The following is a 24,009-nucleotide window of genomic DNA, read 5'->3' as shown; positions in this document are numbered from 1 at the left end:
ATGTACTACTCCAAACAATAATTTATCATATGCCTAATATTCATTCTTAAATCTTTCCATGTTATAATTTCATAATAGTTAATTGTATGTCACTAGATGAGCACAGTAAGTGTGCAAAAATAACATCCACACTAAATCAGAATTTCAGAACTAATTATGTCAGTGCTAGGATGGATTAACAGAACACACTGTATAAATTATTGCTTAAAAATAGTTGCATCGTTCTAGTGAATCGTATTAATGAATAAGTTAAAAGACTGATCCTACTAATGACATGGATAGACATAGCATCACACTGTCAATGGGAGACAATCTGTATAAGAAAGTGTACACGTGTGGTTTCTTTAAGCTTTGAGAAAAGCTGTTATAAAACTATGATCACTAATACGTTTTTTAAAAAATTTACAAAAAAATAAAGGCTGATTTGGAATGGGTTGCTGGTGAGCTTGACAGCTCTCTACATCACCAGACTGAGATCTATACTTGCTTGATGATAAAGTAAAAAATTCTAATGTTTCCTACAGAATGTGCCATGTAATACATAAGATTATTTAGCAAGCTGTAAGGACCTAGCACTAGACGGGTTTTTTAAAAAAATCTGTAACACAGATGAATTTATCAAAATATGAAAAGTCTGACTTTTTACAGTTTGATTTTAGCTATTCTTTCGAAGAGATTTTGGTATAGTTTTTGAGCTCTCCTATTGTTTTCTTTACACTTTCAATTTTGTGAGGAAAAATGACATTAATACATATTTGCATTAATAATCCTATTCATTCTCTTCATGACATATAGTGGATTTACAGCTAGGAGATGGGATGGAGAACAAATTTGAAAAGTGTAAAAAGAACTCTGTGGCAGTTTTCATTATCTTTTTGTCTCTCCCTGTACAAAAAAATTTCCCAGCTAAAGAGGTATATTTGTAATCTTTGAAAGCTTTAGTTTCATAAACATTTGTTTCATAAACACAAACAAAACCAACCATTGGTTTGTGCTCAGAAAAAGCAAAGCTCTTCACATTAGCTTTTATAGTCTTGAAAAAATTGACTTTTTGTACATTTATAAAATTATATTCTCTATCCTTTCTTGCACTTCACAGTTTTAAAGTCAAGAAAACTATTAGTAGTAGTACAGATTCTTATATCATTTAAAAACAGAAAGATGAAAGGTGAAATACTATAGTGGTTCTCCCATTTCTACAAAAATAGTTCATTACCTTACAATTGTGGGGCATAACAGGCAAGAGCATTTATTTCCACACATATTTTTCATTTCACTAATTCAGAATGCCATGGTTAACTATCAAACCACTATATCCACGGTATAGTTGTAACATTTGTGGAGATTAATATAAAAACTGTAACTTTAATAAATCAGAATTGTCATGGCACTCCATTGCTGAAGACATACTGATATTTAGGATGTAGAAGGCTTAGATTCCTCTAGCTTGTAAAATATATGAATAAACTTCCATTCAATATCCAAAGAAACACAGAAACTGGAGACAAGAAAGTTCTTTTGGACCATCCCTTTCACTGCTTTCCAAATGTAAGCCTGTTAGCTGCAGTATGTTAGAGTAATCTGATCAGTTTGAATAGTTTGTGGTTGGTCATGATGAAAAATTTTCTGCAGTATTAACAGCAAAAGCAATAAAAACTTCAAGGTTGAAGATTTTCTAGGATTAGCTAATCCAAATGACTTTACCATACCCCTGCTATAGCTCAGTAGATGTTAATATTGAATATGATTTTTTTGTGGCTAACATACTTCTACTTTTGCTGCAACCAAACAAATTCAGTTTCTGGTTGGTTTTAAATTATGTTGAGTTCCTTAAGATCCATATGATAATAACAAAAGGGTTCAGTGTATCAAATAACTAGTCTGAGATCCAGCAAGTAAGCAATTGTCATAAAAGCAGTTTAACAGATAATATATCAAAGGTTTGCTTTTCACGTAATATTTAACTCATAAAGCCCTTCTACGAAATAATGTCTGTAAGATTTTTTTTATGTAAACAAAGCATTTGTCAGTTTATGTACAAATTGCCATTATTAATAGAATTTGGAACCTAACTAACTTGAAACTTACGTTTAATTCTCCACCTACAACTGCTGAATTGCAGATTATTGACTCCTATAGTTGGAGTATTTTCAGTGATCCCTATACTATATTATATCCCTATACAATATTATAATCTCTATTGTAACCAGTTGGAGAACTAGGTCAGCCAATGGAGAATCGGGTAAGTGCCAAATAATTTTTTTACTATATGATGCTGTTTTGCAAGGTTTGAAAATATATTTATGCTTTGTAAAATGAATTAATAAAACTTTCAATCTGTAGGTTTTGGAAATCAACTTTGCAAAACTGTGCAATACAGCAAATCAGATGGCACTTACCTGACCATTGGCTGGAGCTGTGCCCCTATAGCATCCCACTGCGAATGTGAAGCCAGAAGTATCACACATGTTAGGATACCTCTAGGAATGCAAATCTGGAATCAGTGACTTTGAGGGATCTAAGGGGAAGAAAGGAAATTTTCAGTTCAATTTAAGGAAAGCCTTTGCTGCAGCTACTTAGGCAGTAGGCCGTCAAGACTTTAATAAGTGCAGTTTCACACAAAATGTGTATATCAGGTCTTCTTTTAGTAGCACTTCATGAGTGGGCTAGAAAGATCAGGATGACAGAAATTCAGGATCATGGGAAATGGTGGATGATTTGTCTTTTTTTTTTTTCCTAAATACATAGTGAACTAGGATTAAAGAGAAGTGTAGTGGTAGCAAAATAGACTGAAACCTGTTCCTATATTATCTTTTATACTTATAATTTAGGAAAAGAATATTGAAATTTATACCTTGTATCATCCCAGTGGGGGCTAATCCCAGTTGGTGAGCCTCTTGAATCTGATGAATATTTATAAACCACCAGCAGGCAGTGTTTACAAAGCTGTACTATTCGTTGGCAACACTGGAGTTGCTCAGGAGTCACCACCTCTGTGCTTTTACTGAATATGGTTTCCCAAGAGCTCCTGTTACGGAAAAAGACACAACTTTATGTTTTCTGTCACAAATTGCAATCTGAGAGCTTTACTGCTTTATATCAGATTTAACAATAGAGGAACAAAAGAAAAAGCATGCCCTTGCCCATTTACGGGAAAGGTCTATACAACACAATGCTGGCAGATGCAGAGTTCAAAACACAAATTAAATTAATCTTCATATGTGAGATGTCCACAGCCATTTTTCACTTGGTTTGCTCCCTAAAGCATTTATAAGGCCATTACTTTGGTTTAGCACATAAAGATTTACTGTCACATAATTGTGCATGTCTTCCAGCAGGAATAACAAAAAACACTTATGGTTTTAACAGGTTACCACCTGAAAGCAAATGTGATGTGATATTAAAGGAATTAAAAAAACCCAATAAATTATTTCTAAATGTCTACACAGCATAATAATACTGTTCTAATTTAAGTACATGATACTAAGAAATAAATACAAAACTAATTTACAGGAGATTAGTATGCGCTCCTCTTCATTATCCAACTAAACATATGAGGACAGTTTCTCAGTTTAGTCACTCAGAAACTAGTTATTGTTCCACCTGGTTATGTGGAGTTGGTCTTCCACAATTAAGTGCAACACAAAGTGTATCTATAGAAGCATTCCATTTTGAAATGCAGAGTATCATGCTTTTTTTCTTAAAAAGCCATTTCTCAGCCCAAAAAAGCCTCAAACCCTAACATACCAGTATAGACCAGTACCACAGAATACAATAGTTCTCTGCAGACACCTCAATGCTCCCGTTTGTGCAAAACTCTGACTAGATTACAGATCATTAAGTCTGTTGTAAAGGCAACATGATCCCTGTGAAGACTTTTCGTAATCAAGTAGCACAGACAGTTTGTGAAACTGAGGTTTATTTGTTCATGAAAGAAGCACTTTATAGAAGCAGGAAAATTTGCTGCATCTGGCTTCAGCATAGCATCCAGGATGATTTAGCCTTGTTCACTGAGATCAGCAGTAGATTTCGTAATATTGATGCAAGAAGTTTGTCCTTAAAACAACGTCAAAGAACCAGCACGCTTACTTCTGCCTAGTGATATTTTTAAAAGTATACTGTATTAGGATGGAATTAGGAACATTAATGACTAAAAGATAAGCTGTATGTATAGCTATCTGATTTTTCATCCTGGATCCTCAGTCTAGATGATATATTCCAGCTGACACTGCTCAGTCCTACATAATTTCCATTTCCACCGCACACATAATTTTCAAGTGATGCAAGCATTTCCCCTTAATTATTAGCCATATAACAAATTATTTAAGAAATATTGTTTATAAAGGCACCATAACTGTTTCATTTCATAAACAGAATAATCCTACTACTTGAAGAGCTACTATTTTCTTTAATATATTTTTCTCAATATTGTTTCCCATCTGGGAATATTCCACATGTATTTTTACATGGAAATTAATCTATTGTCTTCATTCTTTCCTCATTAAATTATGTGATGGTTGGTAGAAAGCAGCAAGATGAAGTTCTAAGTATTACATTCATTCAACAGATTCACAATGCTACACTTAATTATATTCTAATTAAATCCATAAACCTCAATAATCCTGTGGAAGAAACTCTCCTGATAAATTCCTTAAGTTCTGGGCTTCGAGGTCTGTGATCACTTTCCTACAGTTATGAGAGATTTATCAGTGAAGAATATGTGGCCTGCTCTAACTATGGCTGATTATGAACATAGCAGTATACAGTTACCTTAATAACAAAGATTGAGATTTAGAAATATATATGTGAATTTTAATGAGCTTACATATAAATGTATCTATGCAACCTACTCCATGTGCTACGCAGATTTGGTTCATACTCCATTATACTGCAGTCAACAGGCATCAGAGAACTGCTGCCTAAGGAAATTTAATTTATTACGTCTTTCAGTTTCCATACATTAGTAAGAAATCATGGAGTCCTCATCAGATCCAGAAAATCAAAATATTGCTTGATTGTGCAATATTGTCAATTACATGTTATTCTTTCTATAACCATCTGAAGTCAACTGGTTCTACCAGTTTTCTCTTATTAATTTTAATTGTTTATTACACAGTAAAACAAATGTAACTTTATGAAACCTTCTGCATCATAGTTGTTTGACTGAGGTTTTCCTTGTTTCTTTGTTCATTCTTTTTGCTAAAATAGCATATGCCTAGCAGAGATCTAACCAGAAAGAGAAAACCTTACAGCTATTAGCTATGCTATTCTCCTAAGACATCTATCTTACAAATAGTCAAAGTACTGTGCACTCCTTAATATATTTTCATATACTCATGTTGTTTCTGAATTAGCACATTAATACCCCTTCCTGACACATTTCCCCAAATTCTACACATGCCCTATGTTTATTCCAATCTGTTCTTTAAAATGGCACAACGAACTCTAAGCACAGTGATGAGAGGATGGCCTCTCTGCTACAGAGGTGCTCTCATGAGTTCTCAGCTGTGGATTACACTGCCAGGATGCTTGTAACTGAATAAAAAGCATACTGGGAAGGTACTAACAGCCTTCTGTTTTCTTCTGTGAACTCTGTATTAAGTATATTACATGGAGAGTGATCTCTGCGCATACTGGATATTTGTATATTACTTTTGCAGTATTTTTAGAATCTTTTACATAGTAACTCTCTTACAAGGAATTGGATCTTTGTCAAAGAATTTAGCTCCACTTTGGAGTCAGCTGAGTCTTGTTCTGCATGAATGAAATTATTGCTAGATGAGAAATCCTATTATTGATTGAACTCTTCTGCTGGCTCAAAGACTCTTCTCCCAAGCCAAGTGAGCATCAGAGTTGTTTGAGGGTTTTAAACAAAATCCATTCTTTGTAGAGAAAAAAATATCTAAAATTAAAATTTTCATGCATATTAGAAGATTTGCACACTAGAAGTAACATTCAAAATAATAACAGCATTATTAAAATGGAAAGTAATGATAATATTTTATGATAACAACAATTGAGCTTGGATTCAGGACCTCCACTGGCATAAAGAGGGGACCCTGCAGGGGCTGAGGATTATTTCAAAAAAAAAAAAAAAGAAGAGGTTTCAGATTGGAAATGGAAATCTTTTCTCACCTTATTTAAACATTCGGAGTGTGCTGCATTCGCAATACATACATTTAGCAAATCTTAAGGCTGACATTATCTGCAAGTTCCCACAGCCCATCTCAGTGAACAAAATGTGGACTCCTAACAGCTTGCTCAACAACAACAAGCCTTCAGCAATGATAAGACGGTGGTAAAGAAGCCCAGAAAACCGATGGCCTTCTGGATACTCTCAGATCCCTCCCTCCTCTTCTTGTTATCCATTTTGTTGGGAAGCAATTAACAAGCGCATTACATGCATTCTCTACATATGACAAATGACTACATGTGAAGAACATACTGAACGGATTTCTTTGTACGTACAATATCTGTCAGCACACAATTGTGTTTGCTGTAGTTCATTTTCAATAGACCTTTTAGAACACCTTACACAAGCTAATCAAACCCCCCTCCCATTCTTTATACATTGTATATACTTACAGAGAAAATGTCTTTTTGTATGCAATATTTTTCGTATTTAAACATTTGTATTCTTATTTTATGAATAAGTTTGGCGGGTGGAGAGGGGTATGATCTGATCCTCCAAACCTATTCTTACATGAATGCCTTCGATTTCAGGAATGTAGTTTTGAAGTGTAGGATACTGAACTGTTAATATGTGGCCTGATCTTTGTTTCCCCATAGAAAACTTGTATTTACTACCCAAACCAGAAGCATCTGCTCACCTCAGTGTTGACATTTCCTATTCCGCATGTACTTACATTCCCACCAGTGTGGGAAACAGTGAATGTAATCAAGCACAGAAATTCCAACTCATTATTTGTAAATCACAGAACTGACATTGCATTTGGTATGAGATGCACTTGTGACTCAATTCTTCCCTTATAAGTCTTGAGCTCAAATAGATATGGCAATGATTTCTGTTGATGGTAAGTCCACATTTGACACTTCCAGTGGTCTGGCCTCAAAACTGTGCACCATCCAACAAAAGAGTTGACCTAAAGCTCAGATATTTTGGAAATTAGATTTTTTTTTCCTCAGATTTATATTTGTAAATACATTACTAAATGTCTGATTCCATTACTGAAATGGTTGGCCTAGATTCTTAGATTTCTAATTATTCTGTATCTTTAGATGGTTTTAATACAAGATCAACATATTACAACATCCTTTTGAATTAAAATGAGCAAAGGATCTCAGCAGAGATTGTAATAATGAAGTTATGAAGAAGACTAAGGTAAGAAAAGGCTTACCCTGAATTACAGAAACAGTTCCATAGACCTTGACCATGGCTCCAAAGTAGGCGATTAAATACACGGTTAAAAAGACGGTATAGATGTAAATTTTCAATATCAGGAGCCTTCCAGACACGCTGTAGTACTGCACGAACACTTGTCTTGACTATATCCAAAACCTAGGAAAGAATATTCCAAGCAAATCAAAGCAAAGGCATATTGCAGAACCTAAACCCAACTGTTCACTGATTCACTGCACACATACACACACAAACACACACACACACAGATGACTGCATAGCTATAAATTCCCACAGCTGTCTATGTTTCATTTCTGTGCATTCATCAGCAAACTTTTATGATATGCTTTTCCTGTCAATAACATTTTGCAAAGCCAAATCAAAATATTTCATTTTTATTACAAAGAAGTTCATTTCTATTTCTTCAGTCTGTTCAATACTAGCTTGTTTAAATGACAAAAAGAGTTTAAAAAGAAACAAAATGGACAGATTTACAGACTAAAAGCAACATAATTAACAACCCAAATATTATATATTTGAAGATTATATCTTCTTCTTTTCCCACTCCCTTGTGAAATACCATCTATTTTAGAAAGAACTAAAATGTCCTAAAAAGCTACAAACTGCTTTTGGTTTGTCTGTTTAAGCTCAGTGTTAGCCTAGATCAGACCATTTTAGTTAGCCTTTCATGCAGGAAACAGTATAGTGAAATCAGTAAGATAATAATTGGCAAGATTTTTAAAATAGCAATGTTTGTAGAATGCAATGGATTTATTATATATGGACTACATTTAAATGCAAATGTGTAAAGATGTGGATGAAGAAAATGCTAAGCTGCATTCAGTATAGCACTGAGAGTTTTACCCAGTAAGCCTTAGCTACTCGGTGCACACACACAGATTTATACGCAGTTGTGCATCCAACACATCAGAGTCCTCTTGGATACACCTTTACACAGCCCACTGAACTGGTACATGGAAGGTGGGATTCATCTTGTCTGCTTTTAAGCATCTGTATGTTCTCTTAAGTCAGGCCTCTAGGCTCCCTCCACAGTCACTGGAGAGCAACAGGCTCCAGGGTGTCTTGGCTTCTGCCTGTTTAGATACTGTCAGTAAGACTGGGAATAGTTTTGTGACCAAAGTAGTATTTAGGCCCCACACCAGCACTCTGAACAGTGTAAAATCTGTCAAAAAAAAAACCAAAAAAAAAACAAAAAAACCCCACCTATGGTGCATGTAACCTATTAACAAAAAATTCAGTGAAATCAACATAATTTCCTGTAAAGGAGATGTCCTTACTGACTCTCTCTCAACAGCATCTTCCAGAAAACCAGTCAGACTCAAGTGGGTGGTACACTGATGGAGTACTCATTTATTTGGTATATGATGCAGCAAATTAGAAGGTACAATGCTTTCATAGGAACCTTTCAGATATGTATGACCAACTGATTCACATGGTGAAACATCTGACTCTCAAAAAGGTGGAGGTTTAGGGGAACAGTAAAGTATGGAAGCATGATGCGGAATTGCAGTTTTGTGGTCCAGCATAACAAACCGTTGTTCATAAATAGTCTGATCAGACATGGTGAAGGAAACAAAGCATAAATAAAAAAAATGCTTGCAATAGCACAATGAAGCTGCATAGCAAAGAATAATGCTTAATGGGCAGAAAAATCTATAGATATCTAATAATGACAATCTCTATGAAATATGTCATTTACATGTTAGTTAAACTGGTTTTTGAAGACCCAGGATTAGTTTGCATGCATAGAACTCACACTAATTCCATGCACGTTATTACCCATTTATGAATGCAGGTGTCTAACACACTAAAACCACACCTGTGGTCTCTTCCTCCCAAAAAGTGAGATAGAAAGAGCAGTAAATCATAATCTAAGAATGGTGATCTTGTTTAGTCACTACAGGAGCTAAACCCAGGTTTTTGACTGCCCCACACTTGTGGAATGGGCCCAGATTTTCAGACAATCTCTTAGCAGTGTCAGCCTACTGTCTTAATGCTTCTCAAGCAGCCTTTCCCTTGCGTCCCGCCTGACTAAGGCTTTCCCACACAAACGGCTAGTGGCTGTGATGGTATGCACCCATTTGAACCAACCAAGTCCCATAAAGGATCAACCATGTATTTCTTTGCAATGTTACACTGACTAACAGTAATTTATCTTCCTGTGTAAAACAGAATAATTCCACTCCTTACGGATTCTCTCAATAGTCCAAAAGACATGAACAAAGAACTATGATGGCAACATAGAGCTTTTTGTTTTACTTTAGCACCTAGAGCTGAAGAAAACTAAGGACTGACCCTTGCGTCCTAAAGCAAGCTGCAGTCTGTCAGGTATTCTATGAAAAAAAAAAAACTTCTTGCTGTTTTTACTGTGTTGATACTGCCAATATGCCAGAGGGGAAAATGTCCCAGTTAATTGTTCTTAATTTGCAAACTGGCCTCAATCACCCGTTTAAGAAAAGAGACAAGGCACTGCGTAAGAGCCGAAACTTCAGGAAACCTACATCCTCCTTTTACTAAGTTAATTTCCCTGGTTTGCCTTCATCTTTCTGTTTACTTTAATTTACATCATTTACTTTAACATAACAAATTATCTAGATGCAACAGAACAAGATGCTATGAAAGAGCATATTCCAAAGCCTCTGGTAACCATCAAAACACTTTTAAAGAAAAGTGATGTAACATGAAGCAGTCACAACTCCTCCCATACAAAAGTCTCTTTTTTCCTAAAAGTCTTGGGAGACTAAATGTCATTTTAGCACGTATTGATTTCATTGGTTTACTCTGAACTTGCTTCTAAATGCCTCCTGTATCTTTGCTGTAATGCCAGAATATTACACACTAAGAAGAGCCGAAGTTTAATTTTTCTACCTCGTGTTGAGTAATTGTTAAGCAAATATGGCTGTCAGGGATGAACGTTGTGAAATCTAGTACATTGCCCAGGTATTTTCCTCTTGTGTGTTAGAATTTCCCAGTAAGTATAGTGAAGGCATCTGAGTTCTGTTTTGTATTCCACAAAGTTGTAGAAAGTACCTTTGAGACAGATTCCTTACTTGCATAAATATTCTCCACCTTGAGCTTTCTTCTCCTTTACCCACCTCATTGGAATATAAAACATACTTCTTTCAGATCAACAAAAGCTTACACATTTGGCAGTCCTCAGCTGCAATGTCATTGTCAAAGTTAATCCGTTTTTATAAACTACCCTTCTAAGAATAACTATCTGATTGCTTGAAGGGATTGAGGTTAAAAGCAGGGGTTTTTTTTAAAAAAAAAAAGGCAAATCATTTCCAGTGCAAGCAAAGATGAAGGGCCCACTAGTGCTTCAGGAATTCTAAGTCTCCTAAGTTGTAAAAGATGTCCTCACAAGAAAAGCAAAGAAATGCACATTTCTGATTGTACAGTTTTTGCTAATAACGACCTAGCGTATCAATTGGTATCATCCTGACTGGGTACATGCCCTTGGCTTTACACGATTGTCAGTCAAACAAAGGACAGGACCACCCTTTATTGTTGGCTTTCTGAAATAACGCTTAAAGGAGAAAAATCTGACTACACTGAAAAGAAAGAAAAGAAAAAAACCCAAACCACACAAAAAAACAGACAGACAGAGGTAAATTAAGCCAGATGGCCAAAAGGAACTTGGGAAGGGCAATTGAAGAATGTATAGTAAACAGTCTCAGTCCCTCAAAGAGCAGTTTTATCACTCCCTGTGGTGATTCCTTCCCATAGTTTTGGGGAATGAGCTATAGGGAAGGGATAAAAAAAGACACCTTAACCAGCCTTGTGTGAAAGCCCTGTATTTCAGCTGCAATGATGGGCCCAGTTTGATGACTCCTTTCCACATTTGTGGCATCATAGATCAAAGAAAGCAATTCTAGCAACATGTCCCTCACCAGTCCCAACTGTCCCAAAGATTCCTGCTGAGAAAATGAGATCTCCATTGCAGCAGCAGTATGAATTTTGGGCCCTGTTATCTATGTAAGTATCTACCCCTCCCTCTCTCCCTCCCAGCAGCTCTTCCTGCATATCACCATTTTCTACAAGTCCCCATCAAGACACTCCCTGGTTTGGGGCAAAAGGCTACAGCTGCCATATGCACACAATATAAATGACCTATGTGCATGTACACTGGGATCACTGCATTCTTTCCTGTAATTAAAAAGAAATACGAGATCATTTTAAGCAAAGGACTATTCAGCAGAATGGCTGTAGACATCAAACAAAAAATTACAATTTCAGCAACAAAATTGATTGCTCTACTGATTCCTGTCAATGGCAGAAGAAATAATTCTGCTAAATCATAGATATGTGCTGCCCCTTGACATGGTTTGAGAAGAATTCTAATTAAATTATAGCCTCCTATACTTCTAAGTTCTTTTTTAGTTTGTCATGTCTAATTTAGTTTTAGAAAGCTGTGTGGACACATACTCCATTTAATGTCTGAACTTCAATAGTCAAATATATGTGACATCACATCAAATGGACATGTTTTTCTGTCCAGTATGAAAATACAAGCAGCTAATGCAACATTCAATAAAATACAATTTGAAAGACTGAGGATCATACTGCTGATTTTCTTAAAAGTAATTTGAGATGAGGATCTGAAATGATTCTTCCATTCTCCTTTAACAACCTCCCAACATTTTCCAATGATAATATTTATCACATATGCAGCATTTTGATTAAGTTATTTTCTTTTATGGTCTATAAAAATAGATTGCAAAACTGAGACGCACAGAGATTAAATGCCTGGACCTGATATGCTACCATGTAAATTGGTCAGTGACCAAAGCAGAAAGGAAGACCCAAAATACCATTTTAGGGGCACCAAAGTGTTAATGATAGATACAATTTCTGCTACATTAAGGAAAATAAATATTACACAGGGAAGATAATTTTGACTGACATATGACATACAGGTATGACTGACACTACTGTGTGTCAGGTTGTAAACAGACTAAAACTCTTTAGATGTTATGTACTACAGTACCTCCTAGATAGAGGATTAGTGAAGACAGAAGGATAAACAAATATACTTAGTCCTTTGCAAGACGAAACCAGTTAGTTGAGCATTTTAACAATATCAATAATCATTGGTTGGCATGTCTGGTTTTTATTCAGCATCATCTGTTGTAATACTGTGGGTCAAAGACTCAAATAACCAAGTGCAATATCACAAACACTAATGGAGTTTTAATACGTCTGGTCTGGAACTGCTGACTGGTTTGTCTCTTATCAATCAAATCTGCTGAATCAATACACTTCTAAGAATGTTTGCTAAAAATTAAGTACATAAGCAGAATTAATCATTTATTTGTTTACTTTTCTTTCAGCAAACTATTTTCTTAAGAACTTGTTTTTGAAATTATATTCCAGGATAATTATGCTTGTCTAAATATAGAGCAACATAATTTTCTGCAACTTAATTAATTCATATATAGGTTAATATTAACAGCCAGTATTTTAGTATCTCAAGTCAGTCCCAGGTACTGCTGAACGCCAGCAGAAACACTGCTATGTGTCTACTTCAGACAATCTGCCAAAAATGAAATACGTTACTTACTTTTCGTTGCTTTACAGAATCCAGTTTTACCAACCAATAGGATGCCACTTTTGTTTTATGATACTTCCAATTATCCATAATCTGTAGTCATTGCAAAACACAAGATGAAAGAAATACACATAAACCAACTGAAATCTGACATTTCATTCATGAGCATTCCTAATGCTAAAAAGTCTGAGCATCTATAAGACCTCTGTGAAACAATATTTTCTCTAAAAGAAATGGAAAACATTTGCAAATTTATGGGGGGGCACATTTGCAAAGATGTGTGCAATCTTTCAGTTTAATCCTACCCTCTTTGCCACCCGATTCTGACAGTCGCACACCACAAAGCAGGTAGAAACTTGTTTTGACAGACTCAGCTCAGATTCCTTGAACACAGCAATAAGTTCAATAATGCATAACTGTTAACCTATTTAAATAGCGAGGGGGTTTGCTGCATAAAGGACATCAGGAATACCTTGAAAATATCCTTACTATAAATGGTCATAGATGAACTGCAATACTCTCCTTTTATGATGTCTAAGTGCTACCAAAATAGCTTGAGCTGTGAACATACATTTTTATTTTCATTTTGTTATTTTACCTTTTTGTTCTATTGCAGACCTACGACAAGTTCTGCCTCACTGACAACTAATATACCATTATTTGTTTCCTTCCATGATGAAGTATTATTTCCCATCAGAAACTAGCTAAGGCCAGATGAATTCATAAAAGAATTCTGCCATAAGTGCATTTATGACCACGCAAGCATTGTATGAGCATGTACCACTAGATGGAGCGCATACACGGGCGTGTGTGCGCGCACACACACTCCCAGACCCACATAAATACACACGCTCCCACGTGTCTGAAAGAAAAAATTTAACGAAGCATTTTATTTCTGTTTCTATGCTAAGAGACTCAATATGCTAGTTATGAATGCTGTCTTCCAGAATCACCCAAAACAACCATCATTACAGGAGAATTCCTTTCCACTGCGATGTAGTTGCACAGATTGCTAGAGACATAATCAACATTTTGAAAGCTCACAGGGCAAAGGACATTTCAAGTCAGATATTGAATTAGATGAGTTCTAACACACAGTGGACTGTGCTTACTACATCAGAATACAGGTGTTAATTTAAAGAACTAGATCCCTCCATATTTCTACTAGGCTGAGAAAAGAATGATCTTTTTTTCTTTTCCAAGCTGATGTTAGTTTCTTTGCAGTAGATATTTAAAAGGGATTTAGACAGCATGTATTTTCTGCTTAGTATCTTAATATTAGGTGCTGCTTTTTAATTGCCTTTTAGATTGGGCATTGTTTCGCCTGTCTTTGATACCAAACTATGAGGGTCAGGATAATGTTGGATGTAAGAAAGAGTAAGCTGGCAGACTAGAATATTCAAAACATATGACTGGTTTTCTTTATGACTAGCAAACTTCCAGGTTGCCTTGCAGCATACCATTCTGAGTTCTCTAGTATGCCTACTCTAGAGCAAGTTAAACATGTCAGGCTCTGTACTAACAACACCAGATGAAATATGAGTTGTAACATTCTTCTTAGCTTACTTAAAAGTTTGAACTTTCTCCACAATGAAAAATTGTATTTTCCTAACCTTCCTGATTGTTTCTCATATATTTTATAAAGACATAGGAATGTTTTCAGTGCTGCTCTTTCAAGGTCAGAAAGTATGCAAGGCTCCAAGCTTTTGAAATCTTTTGAATTATCCTGAGTTTTGGAAGTTTTAAGGCCACAGGAGCTCATGAATCATAAATTGAGCTTTCTACTTGCCTTCGTGTTAGTGGCCTAAACAGTTCTTCTTTCTTATTTATATAGATACTTACATCTTCTATAATTAATTCTGATTCTTCATCTGTTTTTCCTGGGAACTTCATTCTCATGTCATTGATAATGAGAAGAGTCTCTTTTATCAAAGCAACTTCTTGCTCTTTTGTTTTCTGTTGCAGCAACGACTCACTCTAAAAAACAATATGAAGCGGAGGAAAAATTTCAGGTGTGTCATTAGATCACATTACAAAGACTGTTCCTTGACAAAAATAAATTCTAAATAGGGTGACATAAAATATATTAGTAAAGTATATAGATACATCATCTAATACATGATGTATCTATACACACATATACCTCATACACTAATGCATCATCATTACTCATAGTTGTCAAGAAATAAAGAAAAACAGTTCAAATGTAAGTTTGCTTGAAACAGGATAAACAAATATATATTTGATATTTCTGGTCCCCACCATTTAAAATATAAATTTGAAATTCAGATAACAGACTTTGAGATTAAATTCAACATAATGAAAAAAAAATATTAATCATTAAAAACTTCCTTTCAGTACTTCACTGCACCAATTTAACAGAAACTGCCAATTATATGTCACTGTGCTAAGATTTCTGAAAGCATTAAAAAGTAAGGACGCTTTGCTCCTACTCTGGTCAGTGGGGATTCTGACAGCGTCTTCAGCTGTCCAGGATTTTGTTTAAAGTATCAGTGCTTCTTACACCAACACCAACTTGAGCCCCTACAGTGTCTGCATAAGACCATCCCCGGAGGGTTTTGGGGTTTTCTTTAGATTTTAGACACTAGTTGTATGTATTTCTGATCCTTTTTCTTTACTTTTGCATACTTTTCTATTTGGAAGAATAAGTGAGCGTAATTGTATGGTTTTTCAAAAGTAAAATTAAAAATGTTTAGGCATTTTAAATCTTTGTATTTTGTAAGAACTACAATACTTACTTACGGATATTTTTACTTAAGTAACTGATAAATATTTGCATGCATAACAAAATATTTTGCTATATGATACATAACTGAAATAATATGATAGCAAATATTTCCAAATCCACTTTTTTTTTTCAATTACTGCTATGATAATGTGTCTGCAGTTCTCAACTGTAAATGGCTTACTCTAAATTTAGTTTCCATACCTTTAGAACATTTGGATCTCAGCAGCCTCTAAAAATGGCAGTACACTGCTCTTTTCTTGCCCAAAGGATAGATAAACTGATACTTTATCACGCACAAATGATTTCTTCTTAGTAAGTTACAGTTTATCAATTTTAAATTTATTCTAGCAGTAATATATAGCATATTATTCTTAGTTGCAAAAATTATTATGAACAGAGTTCCATTCACAATACAGTGCTAAATTATGACTAGTTCTTACCCATTCTGTAAGTAATTTTATTCACATTATTTTAAGAAGCATGACCTAAGCTCTATCACCCAACATAATTGTTCTGCATATCAAGATCATTTCTGTGGTGGAGCTTTCTCAATGAAAAAGAGAGTATGGTGTCTTGCTAACGTTAATTTAAGTGAATAGCCCATTTTTAATGTCAGATGGTAAGAGACTGTTTTTAATCTTTCAGTAATTTGTATTTGATATAAAGTTAATGTGAATAGAAAGATCTATATTAGTCCTGTCTCATTAAGCTCTCAGAGTACATCTTGATGATAAAAGGGTACTTTTTAAACTTGAGATAGCTAATGTGATAAAAAATACCTTTAACACGTTGTGGTGAAGACACAATCTTAATGTCTTTCCAATTCTATTAGCTGACTTTAAAGATGGAAAACCATGTTAAGGAATATTTCACAAGATGTCACACACAATTTTAAAAGGATCCTTTTTCGTCATTTAAACAAAGCCTCATGGGCAAAACAGACAATGAGGATTCTACCTGCTAAAAATGATGATTAGAGATAGTAAACACTATGAAGCAAGTTAATTAGCATTGCAAAAGGATTTCTCACAATCAAAGCTCACCACAATAGAGAAAGGCTGCAAATATGGGTTAAAAGTGCCAATTTGTTTTGTCCCATCTCTGATAAATTATTTGGGTGAGGAAATATATAGGTCAGGCACCAAAGCATGAATGGAAATGCACTGGCACCAGCACAAGGTTGGGGGCTGATCCCAGCAAACGCTGCCTAGGGGTAGGTAGGTGTGTGGTCCATCGTGCAAACACAAAAGAAATGCCTGGGCTGTGAAGGAGATACCAAAGAGAATGTCAGTCTGGTCACAAATGGGAAAAAATGTATCGTTCAGAAATATACTGTGAAACTTCAACCAACCACACAAATTCTAAACAGGTAAAAGTGTTTAATCTCATCTATTTATTCTATTAATTGTTTAGTTGGACTATCTGAGTCTAAATGCTTGTCTGTCTCAGGGACAGGCTTCAAAAAGAACAAGTTTTATCTTCGCTTTAAAAAAGAAAGATGGCTTCTGACACAGTTATTGCAGTGGCAAATCCTAAAGACAACAAGAACTACCTAAAAATTTCAAATTGCTCACATTGGAAGTAGAGCACTACTGCAGTAGTATAACCTATGCAAAATAGGTAGAGTAGGTTGAAAATTAATTACACCTTCCTCTACAATGGACACGCATACAAAGTCTAACTACTGTTTTATTCTGGTAAAAGGTAGTTACCTTTGGAGTATATGCTGGTTTTGAAATACTGATGTATTTTTGTTGCTGTAAAGATTTCAAAGGCAAGTACACCCTTATTTCAGAACCCCGAAGTCCCCAAACAAATCACAGAAACTTTTTGAGAGAGAGAAAAACTTCCAATCTTCAATAAACTGTCTAGGAGAGAAGGTTTCCCAGTCACAAAAACTCTTTAAAACATTTCCATTCTCACAAAATGTGACAGCTGTATTGCTGCACCAGAAACACTGAAACATCCCAGCTAGCACTCACTATAAGTCATATGCAGGTCTACAGATTTTATTCCTGAGTTTCTGCCATAGCATTGACTACAGTACTTCAGGTTTTCTGACACTGTAAAAATCAGTCATATATTTATTGAGTTTTAGAGGAAACAAACACATTTTAAAAGCAACTGCTGTGTTGACTCACCCCTGAAGAGTTCATAGTTCCCAAACTGGGTGTCTGAGAGACTCTGGCCGAAGATGGGCTACGATTTAAAGAATGAGACCTATTCACTGAGGATGCACGCTGGATTTGCAGAGATGCTTTTGCTGAAAAGGGACGTGTCTCTGCTGCCTGTGACTGCATAGTCAATATTGATATTGAACGAGGGCAGCTTACAGAACGCCTTATTGGACCCGTGGATGATGCAGAGGATGAATATGATGGGGATTTTATATTTTTAATTGAAGATTTCAAGTTCATTCTGCCTGCAGACAAATTAAATGATGTAATTACTTATTATTCTCTTAACACGCATTTTTCAGTCTTTCCAACTAATAACATAAATGAACAACATGCTTGCACATAGATAGCACTACATGTTGACTAACAACTATATATGTAGCAGTCAGATCCCCTAATAATACATACTTTACATACTTTATAAGACCATTTATTTCTTCCTCATAGTCAGATTTAATCAAGTAGACTCCAGTCCTCTGTAACATGCATCAGATTTATGACAGAGTGCATATGCCTTACAGGTCCAAAAAGTATGTGGCTACTGTGTGTGGCTTCCGGACTGTAAGAATATGGAAAGAGTAGAGGAAATTTGGTTGATAGAGCCCATATTTGCAGATCTGGTCTCCCTCATCAGCTCCTGCATGGCTGTACAGTTTTTTAATTCAGTCTTCTGGTAAATAAAGGATGCTGCTATGAAAAATAAAATTTTAGAAGCAGCATTACCTGTGTGCAATTACGTGATGAAATTCATAAACACACTGCTAAAACAAAAAATAACATGCTATATATACCATGTTCAACAGAACATGCTCACACTAATGCTCTGCAGCACTCAAGAAAACAATCATCAAAAAAAACTGTGCAGGGATCTCATGTAGAGTATATTACCTTCTATACGTCTCCAAATACATTTATTTATCCTTTCTATATTCCAGCAAATGTAAGCTTAATAAGACTATCTTTTACAGGGAAAAAAATAACAATCTACTCAAAAAAAATCTTAGAGCAAAGAGGAACATTCACACTATTTCCAAGTGTAGCCCAGGTGTATTTTTCTCTTTAGCTTTCTTGGCAAAAGAATATTATTTTTTTTTCTTTTTTTAAAAAGCCACTTTCATTAATTTAGGAAAGATTTTAAAGACGACAGAACAAGCAAACCAGTGTTTAACCCAGAGTTACAAATGTTGATGCATTCTAAAATATTGAAGCATTTTATATAATTCGTTGTGAATGCCAGGCTTACTTGGAAAAGCGATCATTTAACTTACCTGATCGTTCCAAAGACTTGTATTTATTTTCTTCAAGATCATATGAAACTTTTTTCTCTTTTTTTTCATTGTGATCTTCTTTTTCATTTTCTTCTCCTGATTCTGACATACTGCTACTGCTATCACAACTACTATCACTGTTGCAGTTCTTCAGTTTTCTTAAAGGCTGTGCACTTTCTGGCATTGAACACAAAGGCTAAAGCAAAAAAAAAAAAGAGGGGGGGGGGGGGGGGGGGGGGGGGGGAGGAGGCAAAAAAGCAACAGCCACTCAAGTTACTGAATTCATTCATAATCCCAGAAGAACACATTACTATCACATTAGGTTCCCGATTCAGGCAGGTTCATTTGTACATATTTAAACCTTCCCAAACTAGATTGGAAGTTTGTCCTTAATTTTAGAATAAATGCTTAAATATTTCATTAAATTCAGTACACAGTAGTCCTAATCTTTTTCACATGAAGAGCAGCATAATATAGTAAGAAGAAAAAAAATATTTTATTTCACGTATGACTTACACTACCAGACATACTGAATTATGGTTTGAAATCATAAATCAAGTGAATCAGAACACCATTTACAATCAGTTTCAATCCCTCACTGATATTTGCAATAACTGAAGCTATACTTCAACAACAATCAACATCAAGCAAAGAAATACACCAGGGAACTTTGGCTGGTAGACTTCAGAAAGTGAAAGTGATTAATCTACATCCTGCAGAAAGCAGGAACTGGAAGAATATAGCAAGTTATGCTAGGTGTATTTCATGTCCCATGTGCACATGGGATTCAGTGTCATCAGGTATTTAAACTTGTGCTATTACCAAGGATACTGCAAGACCAAAATCAAGAAGCAGGAGACCGAGAAACTGATGCAAGAACAGAAGCTACAAATGAAAATTACTATTCTTCCATCTACCATCAAGGCAGACAAGAAAAATGCAATATCCTCCATTATATCTATTATCCTAAGGCGGCTCATGCGGTCACTTTTCTTCGCTACGCATTTTCTTTCCAGTAATGCTCAGCTATAAGAAGCTATGGTGATGGCCTCATCTGCCTGGTTATTGAATGGACTGCAATTAAAACTCTGATTTAAAAACATTAATATAATAATTTCTGAACATATTTGGGGTCAGAGTAAAACTGAGGAAGTCTCAAGATGAATTTTAATTGCCCTGTTATCTTAGCATAATGTAATGCACCAAGATTTATTGTGAAGGGCAATAGAAAAAAGCCCCAAAGATACTTCTCCTGCAAGATACACTTCATAACTGAACATATGCTACCTAAAATTCCATTCCAGTCAAGAAAGGAAAGAGACTTCTGCCACTGACTTAAAAGCACCAGTATGTTTATGCAAGCCCAAGCTGTTAGACCAGATAAGGAAGAGTTGAAGACAACTATTCCATTGAAAAGAGACAGCCCTGGCAACTGTTCAATTACACAAAGAATATTTTGATATCTATCTACCTGCCAAAAGGACAAATTAAGGTGCCTCAACACTTAACTGCTTTCTCAAGAATAGCTGTCCTACTCATGAAATTACATGTGTCAGAGATATACTGATCAGACATTCCTGATGAGTTATGCAAGGTAAAACAAAAATTTTCAATCAAAACTCACAGGGGCTTTGAGGCAGATCTCATTCCCACTTATGATATGCATGTTCTTCACACATTCTACAGTAAACAGTAAGAACACCCTGACCAAGACTTCACACCATTTAACAAAGAAGAATTAAATATAAAGGTCAAAGAAATTACAAAAAGCAATAATGACAAATAACAGCTAGATCTGGGTTTAAATTGACCTCTTAAAATAAGAGATATTTGACTGCTTTTAGCAATTCTAATGCCTTGATTTCCCCCTTATGCTGACCTGATTTTTCTTTCATTAATCTGATTTTATATCAGAAGATGAAAAATAAAAGTAATTGCTTATTGTCTCTAAAACGGCTGTTATATTATTTCCTTAGTTCTTTTTCCTGCACAGTGCAATGTCATGAACATGAGGAAACCTTGCAGTGTGTGAGTACAAGGTGCCCTCTGGAGGCTACAAATGAACCAGACGTTTCCGGATTGTATTTCCCAAAGTAGAATCCAGTCATATTTTAATTGCAGGCAAAAATGCCTTCCTTCTGGGAAGTTCTTGAACTGTTTTTTACTGTGAGTTCCTGATCATGTTCAAATAATAATAAGGCTGATATTCCTAGTAAATTTGGAATATGTAAAGCTTATTTATACACACACACCCATCCCCCTCTACCCCTTATATAAATATATAAATATTTGTATGCATAAGTTACGTGTATATATGTCTCTAGTTATGGAGGAGGATGAGGAGGAAAAGACCTCTCTTCTATTCCAGTTGCAAGTTTTGAGTCCCAACTGTTCCATTTTCCAAGGAAAACAGTGTGCCCAAGGCAGAGCACTTACCTCCTAACAGCAACTTCTGTCAGCAGGCCAGCCACTGACTTTTAGGGGAGGACAGGACATCACGAATTTCTGAAAGAACCCTTCACGTTGGGTAACATGACATGAAAAGTACTGTTCCCCCAAGTTTGTTTTGTCGATTAGATCCTGCATATGTTACTTTTTTGATGTGCTAATGAATTTTTATTTGTAGGAATTTACGATCACAAGAAGATGAGTTTTACAGCTGGATTGTTCTCTTACCTGACAGGCTGACAGGCAACAGTAAGTTCTACTGCCTACCTCACTCACCAGATTTCTATACAGATAGATGTTTAGACACTACATATCTCACAGGAGACCCTTTACAAAAAGGTGGCCAATCAAATGTATATTATTAGTCATATGCACCTTAACCCTTACAGGAAAGAGGTGATGCTCTTTTGGTACAAAATGCAAGGACCATCTGCAATGAGCATCTGCATTTCAAAGGAAGTGCCCAGGATATTATGCAAGCGGGGGAATCTCCAGTCCCATGACTTCACTGTAGGCAATGGTTTAAATGTTTGAGAAGTCTACCTGGACCCTAAAAAAAATGCAAGAATACAGATCCTGTGCACACTGCAAGGAAAAGAAACAGTCTCCTTGGATAAGCTATTTCATTGCCTTCCCTTTTAATTTCATCAATGTTATGGCAAAAAAAAAACCCAACAGAATTTTGGTCATAAGCAATTTTTTCTTTCTTTTATAAGGGCAAATGATATTGTACTGGTAGAGCAGCCTGTAAGCCACGAAATCCATTTGCCTGCTATAAAAGAACACCATGTCATATAGTCTCACTCATAAATTGATCAAACTTCACCTTAAAACTAATTAGGAGAGGTTTCTTAATTTGGCCTCGGTACCCTATTAAATCCTTATAGCCTCCAGCCTGGGAATGGCTTGTGTGCACCCAGTGTAGAGATAGTACATATCAACTCTGTGTGCGTACAGTCAACCAGACAGATGCTCTTTGAGGGCTGCTGGGAAAAGACAAGGCTTCTGGAAAAAGGAAAAAAAATGACTGAGATGTTAAACTCGAATTAAGTGACGCTATATTAAAGAATTTAAAATAAAATCTCAAGGAAAAGAATGCCTGAAGAATGTGGATTGGGTGTGTTGCTAGGGTGGACTGGATTTTTTTTTTTTTCTCCCCTCTTTAAAATGAATCCACCAATGTTAAAGCACGAGCTCACAAAATCCCCATCTTTGTAATGAGGTTCCTGCAAATCTGTCTTAATACCAGATTGGGTATGCAGATCCTCTTTCCAGTATGCACGCCTGTAACAAGATGTACCTCTTTGAATTCTTGCACATATCTGAAGTACGCCTGCAAGCTCAGGACAATTGTCAGCATTCATTTTGTATAGGAATTCCCAGATTTGTACACCATGTAATCAGAAACATAAAATGCTATAAAAAAAATTTACATTCATCCATAAATAAATCCATCACACATAAACGTAGGCTCTTCTAAACAGACCTGACCTAAAATGTTTGCAGGATATAAGAAACATACTTATTTTAGTCAAGCCCAAACTATTTATCTTTATTGGCTTAAAGAAGATATGCAGTGTATTTAAGGCAAAGACTTGCATGAACTATGCACATAACCAGAAAGCATTAGGCTAAAAATAATATACATTCACTTTAAAAGCAGACTTTGGATATGAAACAGGCTCCAAGATATACTGTATAACCATTTTAGCAAGTCAGCAAGCTACAGATACATCATAATCATAGTTAATCCTTTGACTTCCACGGTGCCTTTTATCCCATGATCTCAAAATTCCTTAGTGGAACTAATCGATTAAAGATGAAAGCATTCTTTTGAGATAGGCTATGGATATAAAAATCATTTCATACACTGAAATCAAGCGATCGCTTGTACAACAGTTGTTGCCATGCTCATCAATTCCTCAAAGTAGCTTAAAAAGCAAAAGAAGGATCTCGTATCCCATTAAAATTTTAATGGGATTTAGTTGGACAAATGGTAGTTATGCTTCTTTTCATATTAAAAAAAAAAAAAAAGAAAGAAAAAAAAGGCTAATGGCAGGCTGAGGAAGAAAACTTCCACAAGGATCAGCTAACTAATTCCCCACTTAAAATCCTCAGGCTACCTCCCTAGAGAGCCAAATAAAAAATTGGTATCTAAAAGTCAAATACCTTAGGTCCTCGCTGCCTGGTGCATTTTCCCATTAGTTTTTCATCATCTATTTCACACTGCTCCAGAAGGTCCAAAATGTCCTCCTCCTAGAAATGGGAATTCCACTACAATTAATTCAAGGTAGGACATATGCCATCCTTCCAAAATTCAAGCACCAAGTGGTAGGAATTTGAAATTACTTAGGTTACTAATTCCTGAAATAAGACTATGAATCCCTACGCAGGAAGCTATAAAAGTATTTCTTCAGATGCATGCATCTCTGCTT

At 35.5% G+C, this 24,009-nt stretch overlaps 1 protein-coding gene across 7 annotated transcripts in view; it reads right to left on the bottom strand.

Moving 5' to 3' along the window:
• TTLL7 (tubulin tyrosine ligase like 7) overlaps nt 1-24,009 on the bottom strand; it is a 76,807-nt gene that overhangs the window by 2,493 nt on the left and 50,305 nt on the right. For 5 of the 7 annotated variants that reach the window (XM_040610946.1, XM_040610951.1, XM_040610948.1 and 2 more), the window contains 8 exons: nt 23,744-23,830; nt 19,127-19,322; nt 17,823-18,103; nt 16,461-16,517; nt 14,775-14,909; nt 12,945-13,025; nt 7,359-7,519; nt 2,855-3,028 (listed from right to left, as the gene is read on the bottom strand). In XM_040610946.1, the coding sequence (XP_040466880.1) occupies nt 2,855-3,028; nt 7,359-7,519; nt 12,945-13,025; nt 14,775-14,909; nt 16,461-16,517; nt 17,823-18,103; nt 19,127-19,322; nt 23,744-23,830 (1,172 nt within the window). Of the gene's footprint in view, nt 1-2,399; nt 2,519-2,854; nt 3,029-7,358; nt 7,520-12,944; nt 13,026-14,774; nt 14,910-16,460; nt 16,518-17,822; nt 18,104-19,126; nt 19,323-23,743; nt 23,831-24,009 lie in introns of all 7 variants that reach the window. The other 2 variants (XR_005830192.1, XM_040610950.1) reach the window with 2 other exon arrangements.

Source organism: Falco naumanni, chromosome 11, assembly GCF_017639655.2.
Source record: "Falco naumanni isolate bFalNau1 chromosome 11, bFalNau1.pat, whole genome shotgun sequence".
Lineage (NCBI taxonomy): Eukaryota > Metazoa > Chordata > Aves > Falconiformes > Falconidae > Falco > Falco naumanni.
This window is presented reverse-complemented; position numbering and strand designations above follow the sequence as displayed.